The following is a 21,411-nucleotide window of genomic DNA, read 5'->3' on the forward strand; positions in this document are numbered from 1 at the left end:
GATCGTTTTCTTTCTTTTTTTTTTAATACTTGCATGCATTTTACTTCTACTGGTCGATTTTGCTTTTAAAATTTAATTAATTTATTGAAACACCCTATTAAATATAACTGAGTCAAAAACATTGATAAACAGCAGCAATTAACTAAATAATTTGCTTAAAAGAAGAAGACAGTGCAAGGAAGGTTAAGGTGAGTGTGTTCCTTTACTCACTCTGCTCCATTGCTGCATTCGCAATACATGTGAAAAATGTAGCATTTTGTGACACTACACATTTACTCACTGGAATATGTAGCTTGTTTCTTGAAAAGCTACACTACTGTGAAAACAGCTGAGCTGTTATATATATATATATATCCATGACAGTAGCTCAGCTGTTTGTCATTTGTAACATGTATTGTGAATGCAGCAGTGATGCCGAGTGAGTAAAGGAACACACTCACCTTAACCTTCCTTGCACTTGCACTTGTCTTCTTCTTTTAAGCAAATTATTTAGTTAATTGCTGCTGTTTATCAATGTTTTTGAATCAGTTATATTTAATAGGGTGTTTTTTCATTAGCTTATATGTAATATAAATTGATATGTTTAATTTAATGTTGTCACCCACCTTAAAGAGATAGTTCACCCAAAAAGGAAAGTTCTCTCATCATTTACTCACCCTCATGCCATCCCAGATGTGTTTCTTTCTTCTGCTGAAAGCAAACAGATTTTTAGAAGAATGAAAAACTTTGAAAATCATGTCTTGAGAACCCTATATGCTGTTCCATTTCTGTGAATGGCTCCTTCTTATTCTGTGCAGCCTCCTCTTGGTAAGTATGGTTTGGGGGTCGTGTTGCCTGTAGTAAAAGTTGGAGATAGACTGAATGTGGACATAAAACTAGTACTTGCGGGTCATGCAAGATTAATTTCTGTAATATTATGTTGTGTTATTTTTATAATTATACACACAAAATTAAAGCTAAAGTGACAGCCCTAATAATTAAATATAATTTGTTTATTAATTATAATTTGGTGTATATAATAATATGTAGTATTATATGTAATAATATGGAGTTACAGTACATGTATTGCACACGCTCACATAGGTTGAGAAAAGTCAACAAAACAAAAGTCCATTGAAAGTCATATATTATCGTTAAGAGTTAAATCTTCATTAGAATCCCTCATTATGCCCACATCATGGAAGAACGCCTGTATTTGCTCTTGCCAATCAGCAGCTTGGTGAGAATATTAATTTGCTACAATTTAAGTGAAATTGCCCTGCCACTTAGGAAAAGCTGGCCCGTCTCCATGTATACTCCATGTACACGCCTAATAAATTGTAATCCAATGTATATCAGGTTATGTCTTTGCATTGTTGCAGATGATATTTTGGCTAATGTGATTAGATGCTTGAGGTGTAACATTCCTCTGATTGAGACACAAACAGGCGCCGTGTGTCCTGGCTGCTGACCAGTGTCTAGCTTTTGTCCTCTACAGAAATGTCATTGTTTATTTTATACTTTGAATGAGGTGATAACACAAATTCATTATAAGATGATGCCTACAAGCTTCATTTTCATTTAGTGCTCACCACTGCTTTAGAAAATTCATTTTGTCCTAGAGATGATCTAGCTCATCTGACGATCATGTGGCACTTATGTTTGGGCAACTCGAGTTTGAATTCGGCTTTGGATTTAGCTTGTTATATATACAGTATACAATACTGTGAAAGAGTGTAAGGCACATTAGTTTCACATGTCTTAAGACGGTTATTTTATAATTTCCGTTTTAGCGCGTCAATAGGAAAAATCATTTTTGGATTTCCAAACATTCCTTTTGCAAATAGAATAGAGTAGAAGTAGAACAAGGAGCCTAGATCTCAACATCATTGAGTCTATCTGGGATTAGATAAAGAGACAGAAGCAACTGAGGCAGCCTAAATATACTCACCGGCCACTTTATTAGGTACACCTGTATATCTACTTATTCATGCGATTTTCTAATCAGCATATCATGTGGCAGCAGTGTAATGTATAAAATCATGCAGATATAGGTCAGGAGCTTCAGTTTATGTTCACATCTTTCCCATCAGAATGGGGGAAAAATGTGATCTCAGTGATTTCGACTGTGGCATGATTGTTGGTGCCATACGGGCTGGTTTGAGTATTTCTGTAACTGCTGATCTCCTGGGATTTTCACACACAATAGTCTCTAGAGTGTAAAGAGAATGGTGCGAAAAACAAAAAACATCCAGTGGACAACAGTTCTGTGGTGAAAATGGCTTGTTAATGACAGAGGTCAGAGGAGATTGGCCAGACTGGTCCAAGCTGACAGGAAGGTAACCCAAGTAACCACACATTACAACAGTTCTATGCAGAAAAGCATTTCTAAACATACAACACGTCGAACATTGAGGCAGATGGTCAACAACAGCAGAAGACCCCTCCGGGTACCATTACTGTCAGCTTAGAACAGGAAACTGAGGCTGCAGTCAAGGTTTGACATGTTGTGCATTCTGAGATGCTATTCTGCTCACTACAATTATATAGAGTGGTTAACTGAGTTACCATAGCCTTTCTGTAAGTTTGAGCCAGTCTCACCATTCTCCAGTGACCTCTTTCATCAACAAGTATTTTCGTCCACAGAACTGCCGCTCACTGGATGTTTTTTTGTTTTTCGCACCATTCTCTTTACACTCTAGGGACTGTTGCGCGTGAAAATCCCAGGAGATCAGCAGTTACAGAAATACTCAAACCAGCCATTGTTTGTAACCATAGCAGCATAACATTACAGAGCAAGCAGAGTGAACTATAGTAACTGAAAACATGTCCTAACCACTTTCATCAGCATAGTTAATATAATGGAATTCAGCTTGTTTTGCACGGAGGATGAGAGACTGAAATCAGGACATATTAAATGCATCTTTCGCTGTCTAGCAAGGCGATGCAAGACGATTTAAACTGTAATGTATTGTGTATATTCCTATAGCCATTAAAACCCCCCCACTGTTGTTTACAAAACACATGTGAACACGTTTTTGCGTTGAAGCGTTACTGTGCGATTTCATTAATTCAGTCAATCGTACAACCTTGATGGATACCATACCAATGTCTCAGAGGTCCAAATTTGCAGGTTCCAGAGTGTTTTGAATGGGTTTCCCCTTATCATACAGTAAGTGCTACTTTTACTGTCACTGCCACGTTTCCACATTAATGTGAAAATGACAATGAATAAAAATTAAATAATACATTTTCTCTGGAGTGCCAACCCCTCTACATTCTGTGGTTATTATTATTTCTGGATTGTGCATTTAAATTCACAGATTTGACCAAGTGTGTGGTAGCACTACTTTTTCTCTGCTTCTGATTTAGGACAGGCAGAGCTGCAGATCTAAAATGACCCTTAGATAAATTAACCATTATGTTTTATTCTTCCAGTCAAAATTTTCGCTGCAAGAAATATAATAAAGCTGTAACCTATCAATTCTGGGAACTGACCACGGTATAAGCAGGATAATCCATGGCTCGGTGTGCGTTAAACGATTTTAAATGCACTCCGCTTCTTGTTGGATGGTTCTTTCGCCTCCACCTCGTGCATTTAAAATCGTTTAATGCACACCTAGCCATGGATTATCCCTTACATAAGACAATAAAGCAGGAACCAGTGAAAAGACAAGACTAATTATCTAAAGACCAATCGTAACAGGACACATGAAACATGAGGGTCACACGACAAAACAAAGAACATAACCAAGACAAGAAACCAAATTTCAAATGAAGAGTCCAAAGATACTTACACACAGAACATGTTACAAGCAGCCAGTCTTTTTGAATAAGAGTCTATCAACTCAGCACATCTTGATTTGTAAATTTTTCCCACTCTTCCTTGCAAAAAAGCTCCAGATCGATCAAATTATTAGGGGATCATCTGTTCACAGCCTTTTTCCAAGTCATTCCACAAGTTTTTGCCTGGATTTAGGTCTGGGTTCTGACTGGGCCATTCCAAAACCTTGATCTCCTTATGAAGACATTCCTTTGTTGACCTAAAATTGTGTTTGGGTCATTATCATGCTGAAAGATAAAATTCTTCTTCATCTTCAGCATTCTAATGGAGGCCTGCAGGTTTTGTGCCAAAATGGACTGGTATTTGGCACTATCCATGATTCCTTCTATCTTGACCAATTTCCCAAGTCCCAGCTGAAGAGAAGCAGACCCATAGCATGATGCATGATTGGTACCTGTTCAAAATGAGACCCCACACATCTATTGTAAGCTCTTTGTGGATCATGGCTTTATCAGTAAAATACCAAGAAAATCCTACAGAAACAGCTGATTTTTATAAGGGTTAATCAGCATCACTTACAGGTGCATCTCAATAAATTAGAATGTCGTGGAAAAGTTCATTTATTTCAGTAATTCAACTCAAATTGTGAAACTCGTGTATTAAATAAATTCAGTGCACACAGACTGAAGTAGTTTAAGTCTTTGGTTCTTTTAATTGTGTTGATTTTGGCTCACATTTAACAAAACCCACCAATTCACTATCTCAAAAAATTAGAATATGGTGACATGCCAATCAGCTAATCAACTCAAAACACCTGCAAAGGTTTCCTGAGCCTTCAAAATGGTCTCTCAGTTTGGTTCACTAGGCTACACAATCATGGGGAAGACTGCTGATCTGACAGTTGTCCAGAAGACAATCATTGACAGCCTTCACAAGGAGGGTAAGCCACAAACATTCATTGCCAAAGAAGCTGGCTGTTCACAGAGTGCTGTATCCAAGCATGTTAACAGAAAGTTGAGTGGAAGGAAAAAGTGTGGAAGAAAAAGATGCACAACCAACCAAGAGAACCGCAGCTTTATGATTGTCAAGCAAAATCGATTCAAGAATTTGGGTGAACTTCACAAGGAATGGACTGAGGCTGGGGTCAAGGCATCAAGAGCCACCACACACAGACATGTCAAGGAATTTGGCTACAGTTGTCATATTCCTCATGTTTAGCCACTCCTGAACCACAGACAACATCAGAGGCATCTTACCTGGGCTAAGGAGAAGAAGAACTGGACTGTTGCCCAGTGGTCCAAAGTCCTCTTTTCAGATGAGAGCAAGTTTTGTATTTCATTTGGAAACCAAGGTCCTAGAGTCTGGAGGAAGGGTGGAGAAGCTCATAGCCCAAGTTGCTTGAAGTCCAGTGTTAAGTTTCCACAGTCTGTGATGATTTGGGGTGCAATGTCATCTGCTGGTGTTGGTCCATTGTGTTTTTTGAAAACCAAAGTCACTGCACCCGTTTACCAAGAAATTTTGGAGCACTTCATGCTTCCTTCTGCTGACCAGCTTTTTAAAGATGCTGATTTAATTTTCCAGCAGGATTTGGCACCTGCCCACACTGCCAAAAGCACCAAAAGTTGGTTAAATGACCATGGTGTTGGTGTGCTTGACTGGCCAGCAAACTCACCAGACCTGAACCCCATAGAGAATCTATGGGGTATTGTCAAGAGGAAAATGAGAAACAAGAGACCAAAAAATGCAGATGAGCTGAAGGCCACTGTCAAAGAAACCTGGGCTTCCATACCACCTCAGCAGTGTCACAAACTGATCACCTCCATGCCATGCCGAATTGAGGCAGTAATTAAAGCAAAAGGAGCCCCTACCAAGTATTGAGTACATATACATTAAATGAACATACTTTCCAGAAGGCCAACAATGCACTAAAAATGTTTTTTTTTATTGGTCTTATGATGTATTCTAATTTTTTGAGATAGTGAATTGGTGGGTTTTTGTTAAATGTGAGCCAAAATCATCACAATTAAAAGAACCAAAGACTTAAACTACTTCAGTCTGTGTGCATTGAATTTATTTAATACACGAGTTTCACAAGTTGAGTTGAATTACTGAAATAAATGAACTTTTCCACGACATTCTAATTTATTGAGATGCACCTGTAATTGATGACCTGAGCATTATAATTACTTGTAAGAGTTTGAATGTGATTGGTTAATTCCAAACAGAGTCACATGCCCCATTATAAAATGGTGTGCACACTTATGCAACAAGATAATTTTACGTTTTTTTTTTTTTTTTTTTTCTTAAAGTTTCTGTTTGTTCCTTGAATCTTGTTGCTTTTAATCACATTAAAGGTAGAAAAATATCTGACATGATTTATCTTGGATTCATCTTTTACATCTCAAAAACCTGCAATTTGAACAGGGGTGTGTAGACTTTTTATAGCCACTGTAAGTGCATCAGCATATTTTTATTATTTTGCCCCTACTTTCAAATCATGACCTTTACGCTTACATTATTTGAAGAAGGTTATGCAACAAACAAATAAATTCACTCTTTTTTTATTTCAGAAAGAGCTTTTTTCCCCTAACAATCTACTGTTTACCTGCATGTTAATCCACACACACTGAAGTTTTCGCAGTTGTACATTATTTATCAGAGTTTGAAGCAACCGTGAAAAAGATTCATGGACATTGTCTTCGTAAGTTCATCTCAAGGAAACGCTGTCTCATAACTATTCACCATCTCATGTATTTATATCTGCTAAACATTTGAAGCCTCCATCACATCAGACATTTTTATATACAGAATACCTAAACACTGCCAAGATATTAAATTTCAAGGTTTTATCGTGATAATCTTACTGACTTTATTCCATTTTGTTATCTCCTCACAGGAGAGGGTACGGCCATCAGGAGGTATGTATTTTTATTCTGTTGAATTTGATTGTTCAAATGATGTCCCATCATGAGCCATCATTTTTATCAGTTGATGCTATTTGATAGGATGGTGGCGAGGGAAGGAATAATTTGTCTTGATCCCATCTGTAAAATTGCTGAAGGCTGAATCTGTCAGTCTGGAGTTTGACTCGCTGATATTGTTTTTTTTTTTTAATGTTTTTGGTCTTTGAAGGTTTTAGTTTATCAATACCAATGCAAGTTTAAATAAAGCAATAAGCCACGATCACGGCCTTAAGTGGCTTATTGTTTTTATAAAACAGTGGCAACAGCAAAATTATAAGAGACACTAATGTACAATCAATTGTTAAATTTTTAATATTAATAATCTGAATAAATTCTACCACCAAGTAATGTACACCGATCAGCCACAACATTAAAATCACCTGTGTAGGTCCCCCTCGTGCTGCCAAAACAGTGCCAACCCACATCTCAGAATAGCATTCTGAGATTGTATTCTTCTCACCACAATTGTACAGAGCGGTTATCTGAGTTACCGTAGACTTTGTCAGTTCGAACCAGTCTGGCCATTCTCTGTTAACCTCTCTTATCAACAAGGCCTTTCCATCCGCAGGACTGTGTTGTGGAAAACACAGATGGAATCACTGAATACACTCATAAAAATTGCATTAGCTATAAAATGTGTAATATCACTGAATTTGACATATATGGGACGAAAATGTTTGAATGCACAATCAATCAAATTTAAATTGTGATATGTCCTAGTGTGGTTATTAAACTGCAAAAGGCTGTGATTTAATTAAATAAATATATATAATCTGCATGTGCTGTATGCTTCAAAATGAATTTGTGAAGCCTGCTGCTCATACACTGAAAACACGCATCATGATTAGGGCTGCATGATAATGGATAAAAATGATAGTCACGATTATTTTGCTCAAAATTTTAATCTGTATATAAGAAGACATTGCTTTTGTATTTTTACATAAAGCAAGTCAAAACCACCTATAATGGTATATGATCACGTCAATCATGTCAAGACTGTTGACACTATGCTGCTTTTGTAGACAGCACTTTTACAATACCTAATACTGTGTATTACATTACAACTTTTGAGGATAAAATTGGATGGTTTTGTATTACAACAAGGCATATACTCTTTTAGGTATAACTATGAATAAGTTAATAAGTTAAATATAATGTATTATAACTGGAGTTACAATTATTTATGAGAAGTTATAACATATTATAAGACGTATTATGAGACATTATGAATGCATTATAATGCATTAATAATGATATTACAATGCATTATAAATATGGACTTCATAGAAAGTGTTACCAAGTTTGTTTGTTTGTTTGTTTTTTTGTGTGTTTTTTTATTTTTTTATTTGGTCACAAAAAACAAACAAAAAAATCACTGTTGCAAGCTTAAATATCAGTTCTTAAAGGAAAAACACACAAAAAACATAAAATTAAACGCAGCTCTCATGTTGAACAAGGTGTTAAAACTACAAACTAGTAGGTGATTCCTTTTTACCAAAATTAAGTCATGTTTTGCCCATGCTTGACTACAAATAAAAAGAGTTACTCTGGAGGCTGTTCACACTTGAGTCTTCTTTAAAAAAAAAATTTTTTTTTTTTTACATTGTTATTAATAGTTTTATTGCAATATACAATAGTACTATATTTCTGTAATGATTTAGCATGCAGCATTGCTATATGGTCTCAAGCCTTTATTTCAGCAGACAACTGAAGGAAGACTGTGTGTTTTTTGATTCTGTGTTTGTTTGAGTTGATAACAGCTTTGTGGTTCTCCTTCCAAACATTGGTGAAATGCTCTCATCTCCTCCTTTGTCCACAAAACCCCGGTGCCATGGAGTTACTTAGATTTGTTTAGAAATTTGTTATAGACAAACATATTTGGAATTACTCAAATGTACACAAAGTAAATCTGTAGCAATTTAAATGTAACACGGTCAGTGCACATTAGCGAGCCACATGAACCGGACCAAATTCCGAGCACATCTGCTCTGCGTATAGCACATAATTAGAGCACGAGATGACATTTGTGCATATCGAGCAAAGAACCGCTCTGAGACCGCTGAAACACTTTATCATTAGACTTGTGATCAGAGTGCCGCACATACAAGACATACGATACTCATAAACTTCTGCGGGTAAACCTTGAAACAGGGAATGCTTTACCTGGATGCAATTAATACTTACTAGCTCACTAATACTAATACTGCAGACGGTATTATGCTTAATTAACTGTGAAAGGCAGAAACTGTGATTGCAGTTCAAATATGATTAATTGCACAGCCCTAATCATGATCATCATGAGGGCTCTGTGTGTGCAGTAGATGACAGAGAGCAGAGCACTCTGAAGCAAGCAGCACATACAGACTAAATATTTATTTAATGAAATCACAGCTTTTTGGTGTTTAATAACACAATAATCACACATGAAGCGAACTGCTTATCCGGGGGTGAGAATCTACCATCAAAAACACACAAAACGCCAAAATAAAAGCTTGATTTAAATATATGTTTGAAATGGGGTAAATACATAAATATATTACTTCTGTTTGGAAATGTAATATTTTCTATAATTAAATAATAATAATAATAATAATAATAATAATTTATTAAAGCAATATCTTACATCTGTGATGTTCTGTTGTGCAGCAGTTCATTTGACAAAAATATCTCCAGTGATGTTTCGGATTGGGCTGTGAGGATTTTGTATATATATATATATATATATATATATATATATATATATATATATATATAAAGCTGCATTTTATAAGATAATGCAACGCTATGTTGAAAAATTTATACATTTTTAATGAATTCATTTGATTAGACATCATTTTGATGATAAAATTGTATACAGCTGTCAAATATAGAATTCAGAAAAAATAACCATAATATACATCATGACCTCTCGTGTTGTTTTGCTTAACCCTTCCATGGTCAAACTGACCTCTTTATCTTCCATTTCAAAAGCTTGTAATAAAGGCTCTGTTTGCTCTATCTCTCTACTTTTGGTCTTAAATCATTCCAATAACTAATAACTTTAATTTGCATGTATTCTACTTTTTATTATTATTATTATTATTATTATTATTATTATTATTATTATTTGTTTTTTATCTGGTGTTTATGTGTTTATTATATCTCATTTGAGCATGTAGAATGTCCTTATAATAACATCTTGAACTTTTCTACCATTTTGCGGCAAGGCTTCCCCTCTCTCTCTTCTAGTGTTTGCTGCCATCTAGTAGAGTGATCTAAGACTAAAAGTAGGGAGATAGGGCCAAAATATCCTTTATTACAAGCTTTTTAAGCTTTTTTATTAAAATATTTTTAAAGCTGTGTTGTGGTTTCCCCTGCCTTTCAGACGGCAGAGGAAACAATATTTTTCTAGTGTTTGCTGCCACCCAGAGGAACAAAATAAGACCAAAAGTAGAGAGGGTCTTTGTGGCAAGCTTTTGAAATTGAAGATTTTTTTTTTGTTTGTTTTGTTTTTTTTGTAGCTTTGTTTATAAATACATGAAATTCTGTGGAGGATGTCATGAAGTTTCAGGTCGAAAATATATTTAAGTTGGTGCAAATAGGTGTTAAAATTTCAAAAGGGTCAAATTAACCAATATGACCATGGAAAGGTTAAATACTATGCCTGCTGGGCAAATAAAATGTCCTGGAAATGTCCTGGAAAATTGAGCCTTGAAAAGAGTGGGAACCCTGACTGTATAATTAACTGTTGTCCCAGGCAACTTCCTGCTAGTTTTCATATCTCTCATGTCTGTTTCTGTAACTAAAATCATTTTTTTAAGTGGGATTCTATACAGTCAGCCAGTCGTTATTTGCATAATAAAACCCTTTAGGGTGATATACAGTAAAAAATAAACGTTTTTTAGGATTTTGAAAAATATAAATCAGAAAGGTGAGTAAAACCTGCAATATGCACTTTGAAATATATCATATCTTGCTGGATAACATGAATCGTCATTTTGCATAAACTTGTGAGTCTATGCCAGCTCGAGTGCATGCTGTTATTAAAGCAAAAGAAAATTTGTGGAATTCTCATTTTAAGTTCAAGTAAATTTTGTAATTCAACTTTTAACTCAAATTATAATGCTCATAATATGTTATGTAATGAAAAATGAGAAATTAGAAAATGCAATCTCAGACTTTTGAAACATGTACAGTATATTTCCTATTCACTTCCACACAGATTCAGAAATGTAATATTCCTCCTCTTCTCTTCTTCTGTTTCTGCTTTGTTTGTCTTCTACTCGATCTGTAGCAACAGCAGTTGCTCCGGCCTTCTCTCTTGAGACCAGAGGTAGTGAATCCCTCTATTTCTCCTTACAGAAAACTCTTTTTTTCTTTTCTTTTTTTCTTTTTTAATGAATATGGATTTTGTATAAACACAGACTCTAATATGTATGCATGATTTTCCTGTTTTTTATTTACACTATAAATATTTTTGTCATCAGCATATTTGTGTTATTTTACACACACTTTCAAAACATTGCCTATATGCTGATGTCACTTTTCAAAGAGGGTAATGCAGCCTTTACCAAACAAAGAAATTCACAAACCAATTTTTATATGCTGTGCAGCAATTTCATCTGACTTGTCCAAGGATTTCTCATAAAGTGATGCACTCTTTCCTTTGACCACAGGAACTCTCTATGGAGTCTGGCATCGACCCGGGACAGGACTATTATACACAGGATTACTATAATTATGACCACGGGTGAGTGAGCGTTCATTTTACAGTCAAATTGAGCTGCTGCCTGAGATCACACCTTGTTGGATACCTCTCATTTTCTCATTTAAATTTTCTAAATCAACCATAATTAGGCTGGTTTAAAGTTCACTTGATGAGACGTGTTTCTTAGGGAGCGTTTGCACTTTATGCATTCTTGTGTTCAGAAACAGTAACAGAAAAAGCTCGAGACACAACGGCAATGATATCAGTGGCTTAAGATACTAATCTGAATGCGTATAGCTGTAGTGGTGGTGTTACAAAGGAGATTAATTTAAAGACGCATATTTTCCAAGAGGGTAAATAAGTCAAAATATATTGAAACTAAATGCCTGACGAAGGTCGTGTGACTGAAATGTTGCCATAAATAAATTGTGTAATACTCTTTGCAAGCTAAGATATTCTGCAGGATTTTTTCTTTTTTTATTGACTTTGCTACAGCTTGTGTCCTACGCACCTATCAATTACTTCTCAGGTGTGTGATCAGGCCTCCCATTTGGGTCTTTTCCGATTGTAATAGTTAAGATAATAATTTAGTCATGCATGTACCATGTAAATTGTCCATATGGCATTTTAATGAGAAGGAGAAAATAGGAAGAGATGCTTTAAATTAACGGCTGTGGATTTCTTGAAAAGCCCCCGAGGAAGTGGACGGTAATTGAAAAGGATCAAAGAAATTTGGAAGCAAAATTTAACGCTACAGAAGTTTTCTCACTGTCTCAAAGCGCATACAAATTTGATCGGGAGCAACTCTCTCTTAAAGGTTAACCTCTAAGTATGCTGTGGTTGAAGATAAAGCTTTTCCATGCTCAATAAATACAAATGAAAGGCCTTCATGTCAAAAGAGTTTGTAGTTTCTGCAGGCTGATGAAGGTCAGTATTATCCTGAATTCCAGCCTGTTTCCTGTGAAATTAATGAGCTCTCCAAGTTGCATTTCGGTTCAAACACCTTGCTGCTCCCCAGGAACATTCAAAGTCCTTAAAGCAGGTTTGATCTGACATTTCCTGTACAGTTTTATGTGGAGGTCCTACTGTAAAATTTTACTTATTGGATTTGCCATTCATTTGTCTGTCCTGAAAGTTTCATTTCATGTTTTTTACTGCACATTTCTAATTTTGTGTTGTGTACTGTTATTGTGACACTTTGTGAATACCAATGCTTAAGATGAAAAAAATAAATAATAATAAATTGGGTGGTCCTGAATGTCATCATGTTCTGTGTGAATGGCTGTGTGCTTTTTTTTCCACATTGCTTGTATAAGAAGGGAATGTTTGCGTTTGTTTTAATGTTTCCGGTATATTAATTAATTTATCTTGTTTTTTAGCCATGACCTACCTCATTATGGAAGCCGACGGAAGCTGATCTCTCCAACAGGGATGTATGATGAATATGGAAAGGTGATAATGGAAGATGACGGCAGCTACTACTACAGCCCGCATGAATCAGAGGCAGAGGTAATACTTACGCTTATTTTTTTGTTTCGCCAATGCAAATAGCAGATTATTATTTATTTTTTTTCTAAAGTTACATTTATCCTCTGACCTCTGCTAAAAAGACCAGTTTAACCAGCATGCAATTCCCATGCTGTTCTAGGCTGGTTATGCTGGTTAGTGCTGGCTTGGTGTTGGTCTAGCTGGTGGACCAGCATAGCCATATCTTTCACCAGCAAAGCATAGCTGGTGAAGCTGGTTGACCAGCATTGTCTTTCTGGTGAAGCTGGTTAAGCTAGTTAAAAAACCTGGTGGAAACACCAGCATCCCATGGGGGACCAGCACCAAAAACACAATATAAGCTGGTGACCAGCAATGCTGGTCTTTTCAGCAGGGACTTAAGGCCATTTTACATGACAAATCAACAAAATCATTATGCACCATTTTGACCTTTAAGTAAAGAGCGTTGCAGATAGCAAGGTAGCCAGACATGTACACAGTAAATAGTAAACACAGTGAAAGCAAACGAAAGAGATAACAAGTATTGGAGCTCAGAACAGAAAAAAAGTAATGGTGAATGCTTTGATACATTGCAGATAATCTATTGCAGATAGACTTATCAAATGGTTTTCTCTAAATGTCATAATATACCTTTAACATTATATCTTACAGCTTGATGTATCTAGATGAGGACAAGATCGAGCTGTATTTTTTAGAGGGTAGACCGCAATCTGCAGAAAACTCTCAAAACAGCACATTTGCTCCTACCAAGGGTATGTTTAAAGTGGGGGTTAGGGTGAATCACGATGGAGTTTTGCAGAACAAGGGTTCGCATCTCGCCACACCAAGATTGGTCTCACTTCTATCTTGTTTTGATTTCCTTTCTTGCATTGCCAATGTTATTGCACGTCATACAAATTATCTGGTAATCATTGGCTGTGCTTTAAAAGGTCAACAGCAAACGGGGTCAAATATAAAATTTTGTTCAATTTAGTGTCTTGTTACAATGATTGACCTGTGCACAACATAGCACCAGGAGTAATGTCATAGCTTGGCATCTCCCTCCACAGCGTTCAGTGTATTGGGGAATGTTGATGCAAGTCATGTGAAAGGTCCCTTAGAGAATGTATTATGTACCAAAGTGAAATAGATAATGTGAAATGAATTGTTGATCTCAGTATTTGAATGATAAATAGCCTGGACTTAAATCAATATAACAGGTTGCCAGGCGACAAAGAAGTCTGGCTCCACCTACAGGTGGCGTTCCACCACATAGGCCCCCTAGACTAGCTTTTGGAGACCACCTTCCAAGGCTTAAACAACAACTGCCTGAGCCAGCAGAGGGCAGCACACACCCTCATCACTCAAAGGCTGAAACTAAACTGAAAGCACCCATAAAACTTGGCCAAATGTTCGACAGAATGTCTGGCCCTCCAGCTAAATTCCACTTACTGTGGAAGAACAACAGAATATTTCCTGAGGAGAAAGCAGGAAGTACCGATGACCCCAAACCAGCCCTGATACAACGTTCAAACAGTGTGGACAGTAGCATTGTCATTGACGGCAGCTATTTCCAGACTAAAGAGGCAATGCCTTCTGCCAAGACAAGACTTGGCAAAGTTTTGAGCCAGTTGAACATCTTAAAAGCATTGCAGACTCATAAGAACTCTCTAAGCAGCAATAATGGGACTGGAGACCATGGGAGTAATAGAATCACCTCAATCTCTTGGGTGGTAAGCGACTCCGAGAGGGAATCACAGAGTATTCCAAGTGATAGTGAGGGAAGTGACAGAGAGAGAGGTGGAGTCGCAGAAGATGTCATTCAACAGTCTTACACTGGAAGTGCCATGTCATTCACACCTTACCATTCATACAGACTTCAAGGAGGAGCACATATGAGTAGTTTAGACTCAGATGATGAGCAAGACCAGAGTCCTGTTAACTCAGATCGAGAGAGCCAAACAAAAATTGAGCTAGATGACACAGAGATAGAGTCAAAGACGGAATCAGAGACAGACCAAGACAGTGAAACAGAGATAGAACAAGAGTCAGACACAGAGAGAGTGTCAGTAACCGAAAACGAGTCAGAGACAGAGGCTGGCTCTGAATCAGAGCAGGAGACTGGGGCTGCAAAGGAGTCAAGTTCAGAAAGTGAGGGAAGTAGTAGCAGAAAGGCGAGTGTCAAATCCGAGAACAGTGAAACAGTGTCGGCTGTCAGATCTCCTCAGTCCAAACACAGCAGCACAACCTATGAAAAATTCAAGTCTACAACTGCTTCTTCCAGCAGTGATACAAAGATAGCAACAACATCAGTCTACAGGAGAATCAGTAACAGGTCATTGCCAGAGCCTTCATCTACATCCATCCACAGATCCAGAGCATCAGAAGAGACCAACCTAAAAGAGAATGATGAGGACAATAGAGAAGACAAAGTGCAATTGGAAGAAGGTGACTCTCAGGTTCCAAAATCCCTTAGTCATTCCTCAGAAAGAAGACAAGATTCTAGCTTCCACAGCTTGAGCAGCCTCTCCATGGCCAGCATTAGTGCATCAAGAACTTTAGAGATTGACAAACTCTCTCCTATAGCTGAAAATGAAGAAGGGGAAACGACACCAGAGAGCAGTGATAGCCCGGGTGATGGTTCAGGCTCCGTAGATGGAAGAAGAAACTTGAAATTAGATGAAGAGATTGAGGAATCCAATTCAGATGCTGCTGAGGCTGTCGATGCTTCCTGAATTATATTCTCAAATGTTCAGTAAGATTTGGCATTGCCTTCATTTCTTGTGTTTAACTTTTTATTGGGCTTTTGATTGCCTTCATCTGACTGGGGTTCCTCTTCCTGTCTTCCTTTTACTGGGAACTTCTGGAATTTCTCCTTAACCTTTGCTAAATACTGTGCATGCTTTATCCTCTGTAGTTACAATTACAGTCCACCCTTCAAAAGTTAAGACCAGCAATGAGTGCTCAGATCAAAATTAGATTAGCTTTTTGTTGTAATGTCAAAAAAAAAAAAAAAAAAAACTGTTATTAGGGCTGGGCGATAATTTTAATTTTTTTCAAACTTAAGGACGATTCACAACTCTTGTCGATTTTTCAACTTTTAATTTTAGTCAACTAAAAAAGTAACTACAGCATGATTCAAATCAAATTTTCAATAAAGTGCACCACATAAAGTTGTCAACATAATATATTATAAATATAAATAATTATACTTGTTTAATATATTTGTGAAAAAGGTGCATGATTTATAAAGACATTTACAGTACTTACATTATACTGCAAACTTGTTTTTTGTATCTTGGGGCATACAAACATTCAAGAGGCTGGAGAGAGGAGTTTAGGAGAGAGGAGAATATTAAAAAAGGGTCCCCTGCAAATATTGAGAGCGTGTGACTTTGTATATAAAGTCTGGCATCAACTCACAATCTTTATCTAAAAGCAACATGGCAGCATTTATTTTTTTAAAGGCAGTTGACCTTGATGCAAATGTTCTTATCTTTTCCATGTTATTTTCATGATTTCTACAATCTGTAAAATAAAAATAAGGCGGGGGGGGGGGGGATCTTAACTCAAATAAGAGTTGCAAAATACTAATTTTTAAAGATTTAACTCTATCCAGAAGGTTATCTAGAAATCTAGAATGTGTCATGTGCACAGGTAGCTGTCTAAGCAAGTAAGCTATCTAGAGAGTACTAGTTACCAGTATATCAAACCATTTATATGTATAATCATAAACACCTGCAGACAGAGTCCAGATTTATTTATTTATTTTATTACTTATTTTTATTTTTTTTCTCTTTAGATCGGGAAATTAACTTGTGTTACGGACGTGACAAAATAGACATAAAAAAAATAAAAAAAAAACATTGGCTACTGGCTGATTATGGCTGCTAAATAATTGAATTAAGATTGAAAATGCAGTATGGTCTTGCGCGAGTACTAAACCACAAAAGTCTACATTAATCACTTCAGTCAGAGTGAATCAGTGGCGCCCTCTAGGTGTCAGACAGTTCTGCACATTCTGAGCAGTGCAGTACTATAATAATATCATGTTTATCATATTACAGTTAAAATCGCAAAGTTTGTCAAAATGATCACTTCCCAGTTGTTGACTATAGATGCATTAAGCTTGAAACATAGTCACAGATCAAAGCAATAATTAGAGGTCTGTCTGAATCATCATGCCATAAGAAAGAGCGGTGGAGGTTTGTGATCTCCCATGAAATCCAAACGATCTTATATGAAGCGCCCATAACTGTCACGTCAGTAACACATTTTTGTGAGTACTTAATAGAAGGTAGACCATTTGCTCATCATAGCTGGGCATTCCTTGTGCTCCCCCAGTTGGATGGCAAAACGACCAAGGGGGACCTTCCCAGGCAGACGAAAAGAAAACCTATTGCCCATTATATTTGTCCAGTGCCTTTCTTTGACACAAGGTCATTCTGAAATGAAGAGCCAACAATTTTATTTGTTATCATAAGTAGTATTATAGGTAATATTAAGAGTGGAGACATGGGAAAATGACAAAAGGTGGGATTCGAACCCAGATCGCCAGCATGACAATGCATGACAATGCATCCTCATGCCGTCCTAACACTCTGAGCTACTACAGTGACACATGAGGGTGCAATCTGTCATAAACTAGTGTGTTTCCACCAGACTATTGGAGTGCAAATAGTCACTCCATTCTCCGTTCTTTTAACCCACTAAACGCCTAACCCGTTAACCTGTTCAACGTCTCTGCCTCATCGCGAAAAATTCGAAAATGCCCACCTTCATTTGACCAGCAATTGACCCCTAAGAAATTTGTTGTGGTGTCTTGAGCTTGGTCTCAGCAATGGTGGGTGGAGTTAGTTTAAATTTGATGGGCTATTTGCACTTTGTGTGACTTTTGGTTAAAAAAAACATGTCTCCCTTATTATGCCATTGGTGGGTTGACAGCATGTCTAACTATAGTGTTTGCTATTACTTTTATGTGAAACCATAATACCTCAATTTTAAAAAGATATAAAATCATGTGAAAACATAAATTCGAATTAATCGGTAAAATAAAAAAAATAGCCCAGCCTGTAATCCTTTGATATTTGGTCAATGAACATTACATTTAATGAAAGGACATCAATGGTGTGTTTGGTTGTTTTGCTCTCTGATGACGTGTGCCATGTACAAATAGAAGCACACTGTTATTCTGTCATTGTCTTACATTTCTATTTGTTCCTTTTTCAGTATGGTAGAAAAAAGAGGATCAAGCTTATAGCAGACCGTGAATACGAGACCAGTTCAACTGGAGAAGAAAGTGCCCCTGAATTGCACAGAAACTGGCTGTCAAATGTAAACAGCCACAGCAACATCAACGGCAGCATCTACTTGTCCCAGAATGGCTCAATCATCCGGACACGACGAGTCTCACACACTAACAACATCAAACTGAACTCTCCAATACGGCTGGGGAAGCACTTTAAAAAACTGGACAAACTTGCTGTTACGCACGAAGAGCGACTTCCTTTAAACACCCCCGTAGTCACAGGCACCTCTGTGGATGAACGGAACCTCATGACCAGGCCCTCCAGCGGGTCCCTGGCCTCCAGCACCACAGGCCCAGAGAGCATAGCTTCCAAATTAAACATTGTGAACACAGGGGGTGAAAGAATTCAGAATGTGGATGAACAGGAATCTACAGTGGACAATCAGGAGGTTAGGGACCCTTTAGGGTCGCACAGTGATCGCACCCAGTCAGATGAGGAGGAGCTCTGGATGGGGCCTTGGAATAACCTGCACATACCAATGACTAAACTGTAACTTCTGTCGCACACACAGTCTTTATGGAGAAACACAGAATTTGCAGCATAAAATGATGAAATTGCACATTCATTCAGTTACATATTTGCTTTTCGTGGCCCTGAGAAATGAGCTTTCTCATTGATTGTTGCATTCAAGTACCTTAAAAAAAAAAATAAATAAATAAATAATTAATTGCCTATTGTATGCACTCATAAATATTTATTTTGTCTTTTTATTTCATAGCTTTTCAAAAATAAATGTTTGCTGAAGTGTATTTTAAGTGAATAATCATCAATGAAAATAATTGTGATTTCACTAAGGTGCACTGTACATTTGCTTAAAGAGCACCTATTATGGTTTTTCAAATATTACCTTACATGTAGTGTGTTATATAGCTGTTTGTGAATGTAAAAAAGTCTGCAAAGTTTAAAAAATCAAAGTGTGTTATTGGCTTCCAAAAGAAAGAACCGATTCTGAACACCTGAAACAAGTCGTTAGTAATTCCAGACTTCCTGTACTAACCTACATAATTTGGTAACAAAAAACCTGAATCTGGTCTTCATTGGCTGCTCACGAACAGCTTTGACCCGCCCTCAAACACTACACTAAGCGGTAGACCTATCACAACAGACTGGGACATCTGACCAATCAGAGCAGTGTAGGCTCTCTGAAAGGAGGAGTTTAGAATGAATCCTTTAGAACGGATCATTGAACGAGTCGTTTTTGACAATGGGAAAAAAATGTAATGCTGCAATTTAAATTATGAGCAAAATAAAGTGTTTTTTGACCTTGGATGCATGTAAATCTATTGTATGAGATCTTTAAAACAAAATTAGGCACATTTAAAAACCATAATAGGTGCTCTTTAATGCCACAGTCATTTGGATGGACTTGCACCGGAAATGAGAGTGCTATATTTTTGTGCTTTTTATACCAAGTTATATAAAAACATTATGAATATTATCTGTTAAAGACATGTGCCAAACTGAAGATAACTTTTGTTTTTGTTGTTGTTTTTTATGGTTATTATTATTATTATTATTGGCAGAATAAGAAATATTTGTATATATACACACTGTATATACACTCACCAACCACGTTATTAGGTACACCTGTACACCTACATATTCATGCGATTATCTAATCAGCCAATCGTGTGGCAGCAGTGCAATGCATAAAATCATGCAGATACAGGTCAGGAGCTTCAGTTAATGTTCACATCAACAATCAGAATGGGGACATCCAGTGAGTGGCAGTTCTACGGACGGAAATGCCTTGTTGATGAGAGCAGTCAAAGGAGAATAGCCAGACTGGTTTGAGCTGATGGGAAGGCTATAATAACCCATCTGTACAACTGTAGTGAGCAGAATAGCATCTTAGAATGCACTACAATTGTAGTGAGCTGAATAGCGTTTTAGAATGCACAACATGACAAACCTTGAGGTGAATGAGCTAGAACAGCAGAAGACCACATCTGCAGTGGGCCTACCATTTGTGTACCTCAGCAGAAATCCAGATTTGTCAGACCAGGCGATGTTTTTCCAATCGTCTCCTGTCCAGTTTTGGTGAGCCTGTGCCCACTGCAGCCTCAGCTTTCTGTTCTTGGCTGACAAAAGTGGAACCCAACATGGTCTTCTGCTGTTGTAGCCCATTCGCCTCAAGGTTTGACATGTTGTGCATTCTAAAATGCTATTCGGTATACTATACATTTGTATAGTAGGGTTATCTGAGTTACCATAGCCTTTCTGTCAGCTCAAACCAGTCTGGCCATTCTCGGTTGACAATCATGCCATGGTTGAAATCACTGAGATCAAATTTTTTTCCCCATTCTGATGGTTTATGTGAACATTAACTGAAGCTCCTGACCAGTATCTGCTTGATTTTATACATTGCACTGCTGTCGCATGATTGGCTGATTAGATAGTCACATTAATAAGTATATGTACGGTGTACCTAATGTAGTGGTCAGTGAGTGTGTGTGTGTGATATATATATATATATATATATATATATATATATATATATATATATATATATATCACACACATGGCCAGCCATTCAATTTCTTTCTTATTGTCACCAGTACAATGAGTAGAGAGGAAGGCACATTATACAGTATGTTTACTTTTTAAAATATGTGTATGATAATACATTAAATTTAACTCTCATAGGAGACTCTCATTTACTGTCATTAACTCTCATTTACTGTCATAGGAGAGTATTTGATGTAGTCTTTTCATCATGGGTGGTTGAGGGGGTGATTGGAAGTAGACAAAATATACAAATCACTCAGATGAAAGTGAAAACTTTACCGTGGTAAGGTTATTTCTGTGAATACGTTTTAGTAAGAGCAACAGAAGATGCTTCTTCACCTCTAATCTTGATTCAAAGTAAGACTAAAGCCTGGTTTACGCTGTACTATTTTTTCTGTCTTTCACGATTGCTGCATGTCATACTTTAGGATATGACCCCAGTAAAGATCCCAAGACAGACCGTGCGACATCAACTGTCTTCTATATCAGATTGTACGACATACATCTGTTGGGACAGACTTTACTCATGATTAACAGCGCTGACTGGGCAATAGTCAGCAGTCCACGCCATGCTGTCTTATCCGCATAGACGTGCAAAATTAAAATGATGTTGTGCAAGCAAAAACAAACTATAGCACTAATTTTGCAATATTTTGCCTGGAAAACAAAACAAAACAAGAAAGAGAAGAAGTGTCT

General features: G+C 37.0%; 1 protein-coding gene across 1 annotated transcript in view; it reads left to right on the top strand.

The window, feature by feature from the left end:
- LOC127422864 (protocadherin-15-like) overlaps positions 1–19,789 on the top strand; it is a 427,222-nt gene extending 407,433 nt beyond the window's left edge. The window contains exons 34-38 of the mRNA XM_051666673.1: positions 6,660–6,681; positions 11,000–11,038; positions 11,382–11,455; positions 12,793–12,922; positions 18,128–19,789. Of these exons, the coding sequence (XP_051522633.1) occupies positions 6,660–6,681; positions 11,000–11,038; positions 11,382–11,455; positions 12,793–12,922; positions 18,128–18,700 (838 nt within the window). The 3' untranslated portion in view covers positions 18,701–19,789. The remainder of the gene's footprint in view (positions 1–6,659; positions 6,682–10,999; positions 11,039–11,381; positions 11,456–12,792; positions 12,923–18,127) is intronic.
- Positions 19,790–21,411: the final 1,622 nt, after the last annotated feature.

Source organism: Myxocyprinus asiaticus, chromosome 32, assembly GCF_019703515.2.
Source record: "Myxocyprinus asiaticus isolate MX2 ecotype Aquarium Trade chromosome 32, UBuf_Myxa_2, whole genome shotgun sequence".
Taxonomy (NCBI): domain Eukaryota; kingdom Metazoa; phylum Chordata; class Actinopteri; order Cypriniformes; family Catostomidae; genus Myxocyprinus; species Myxocyprinus asiaticus.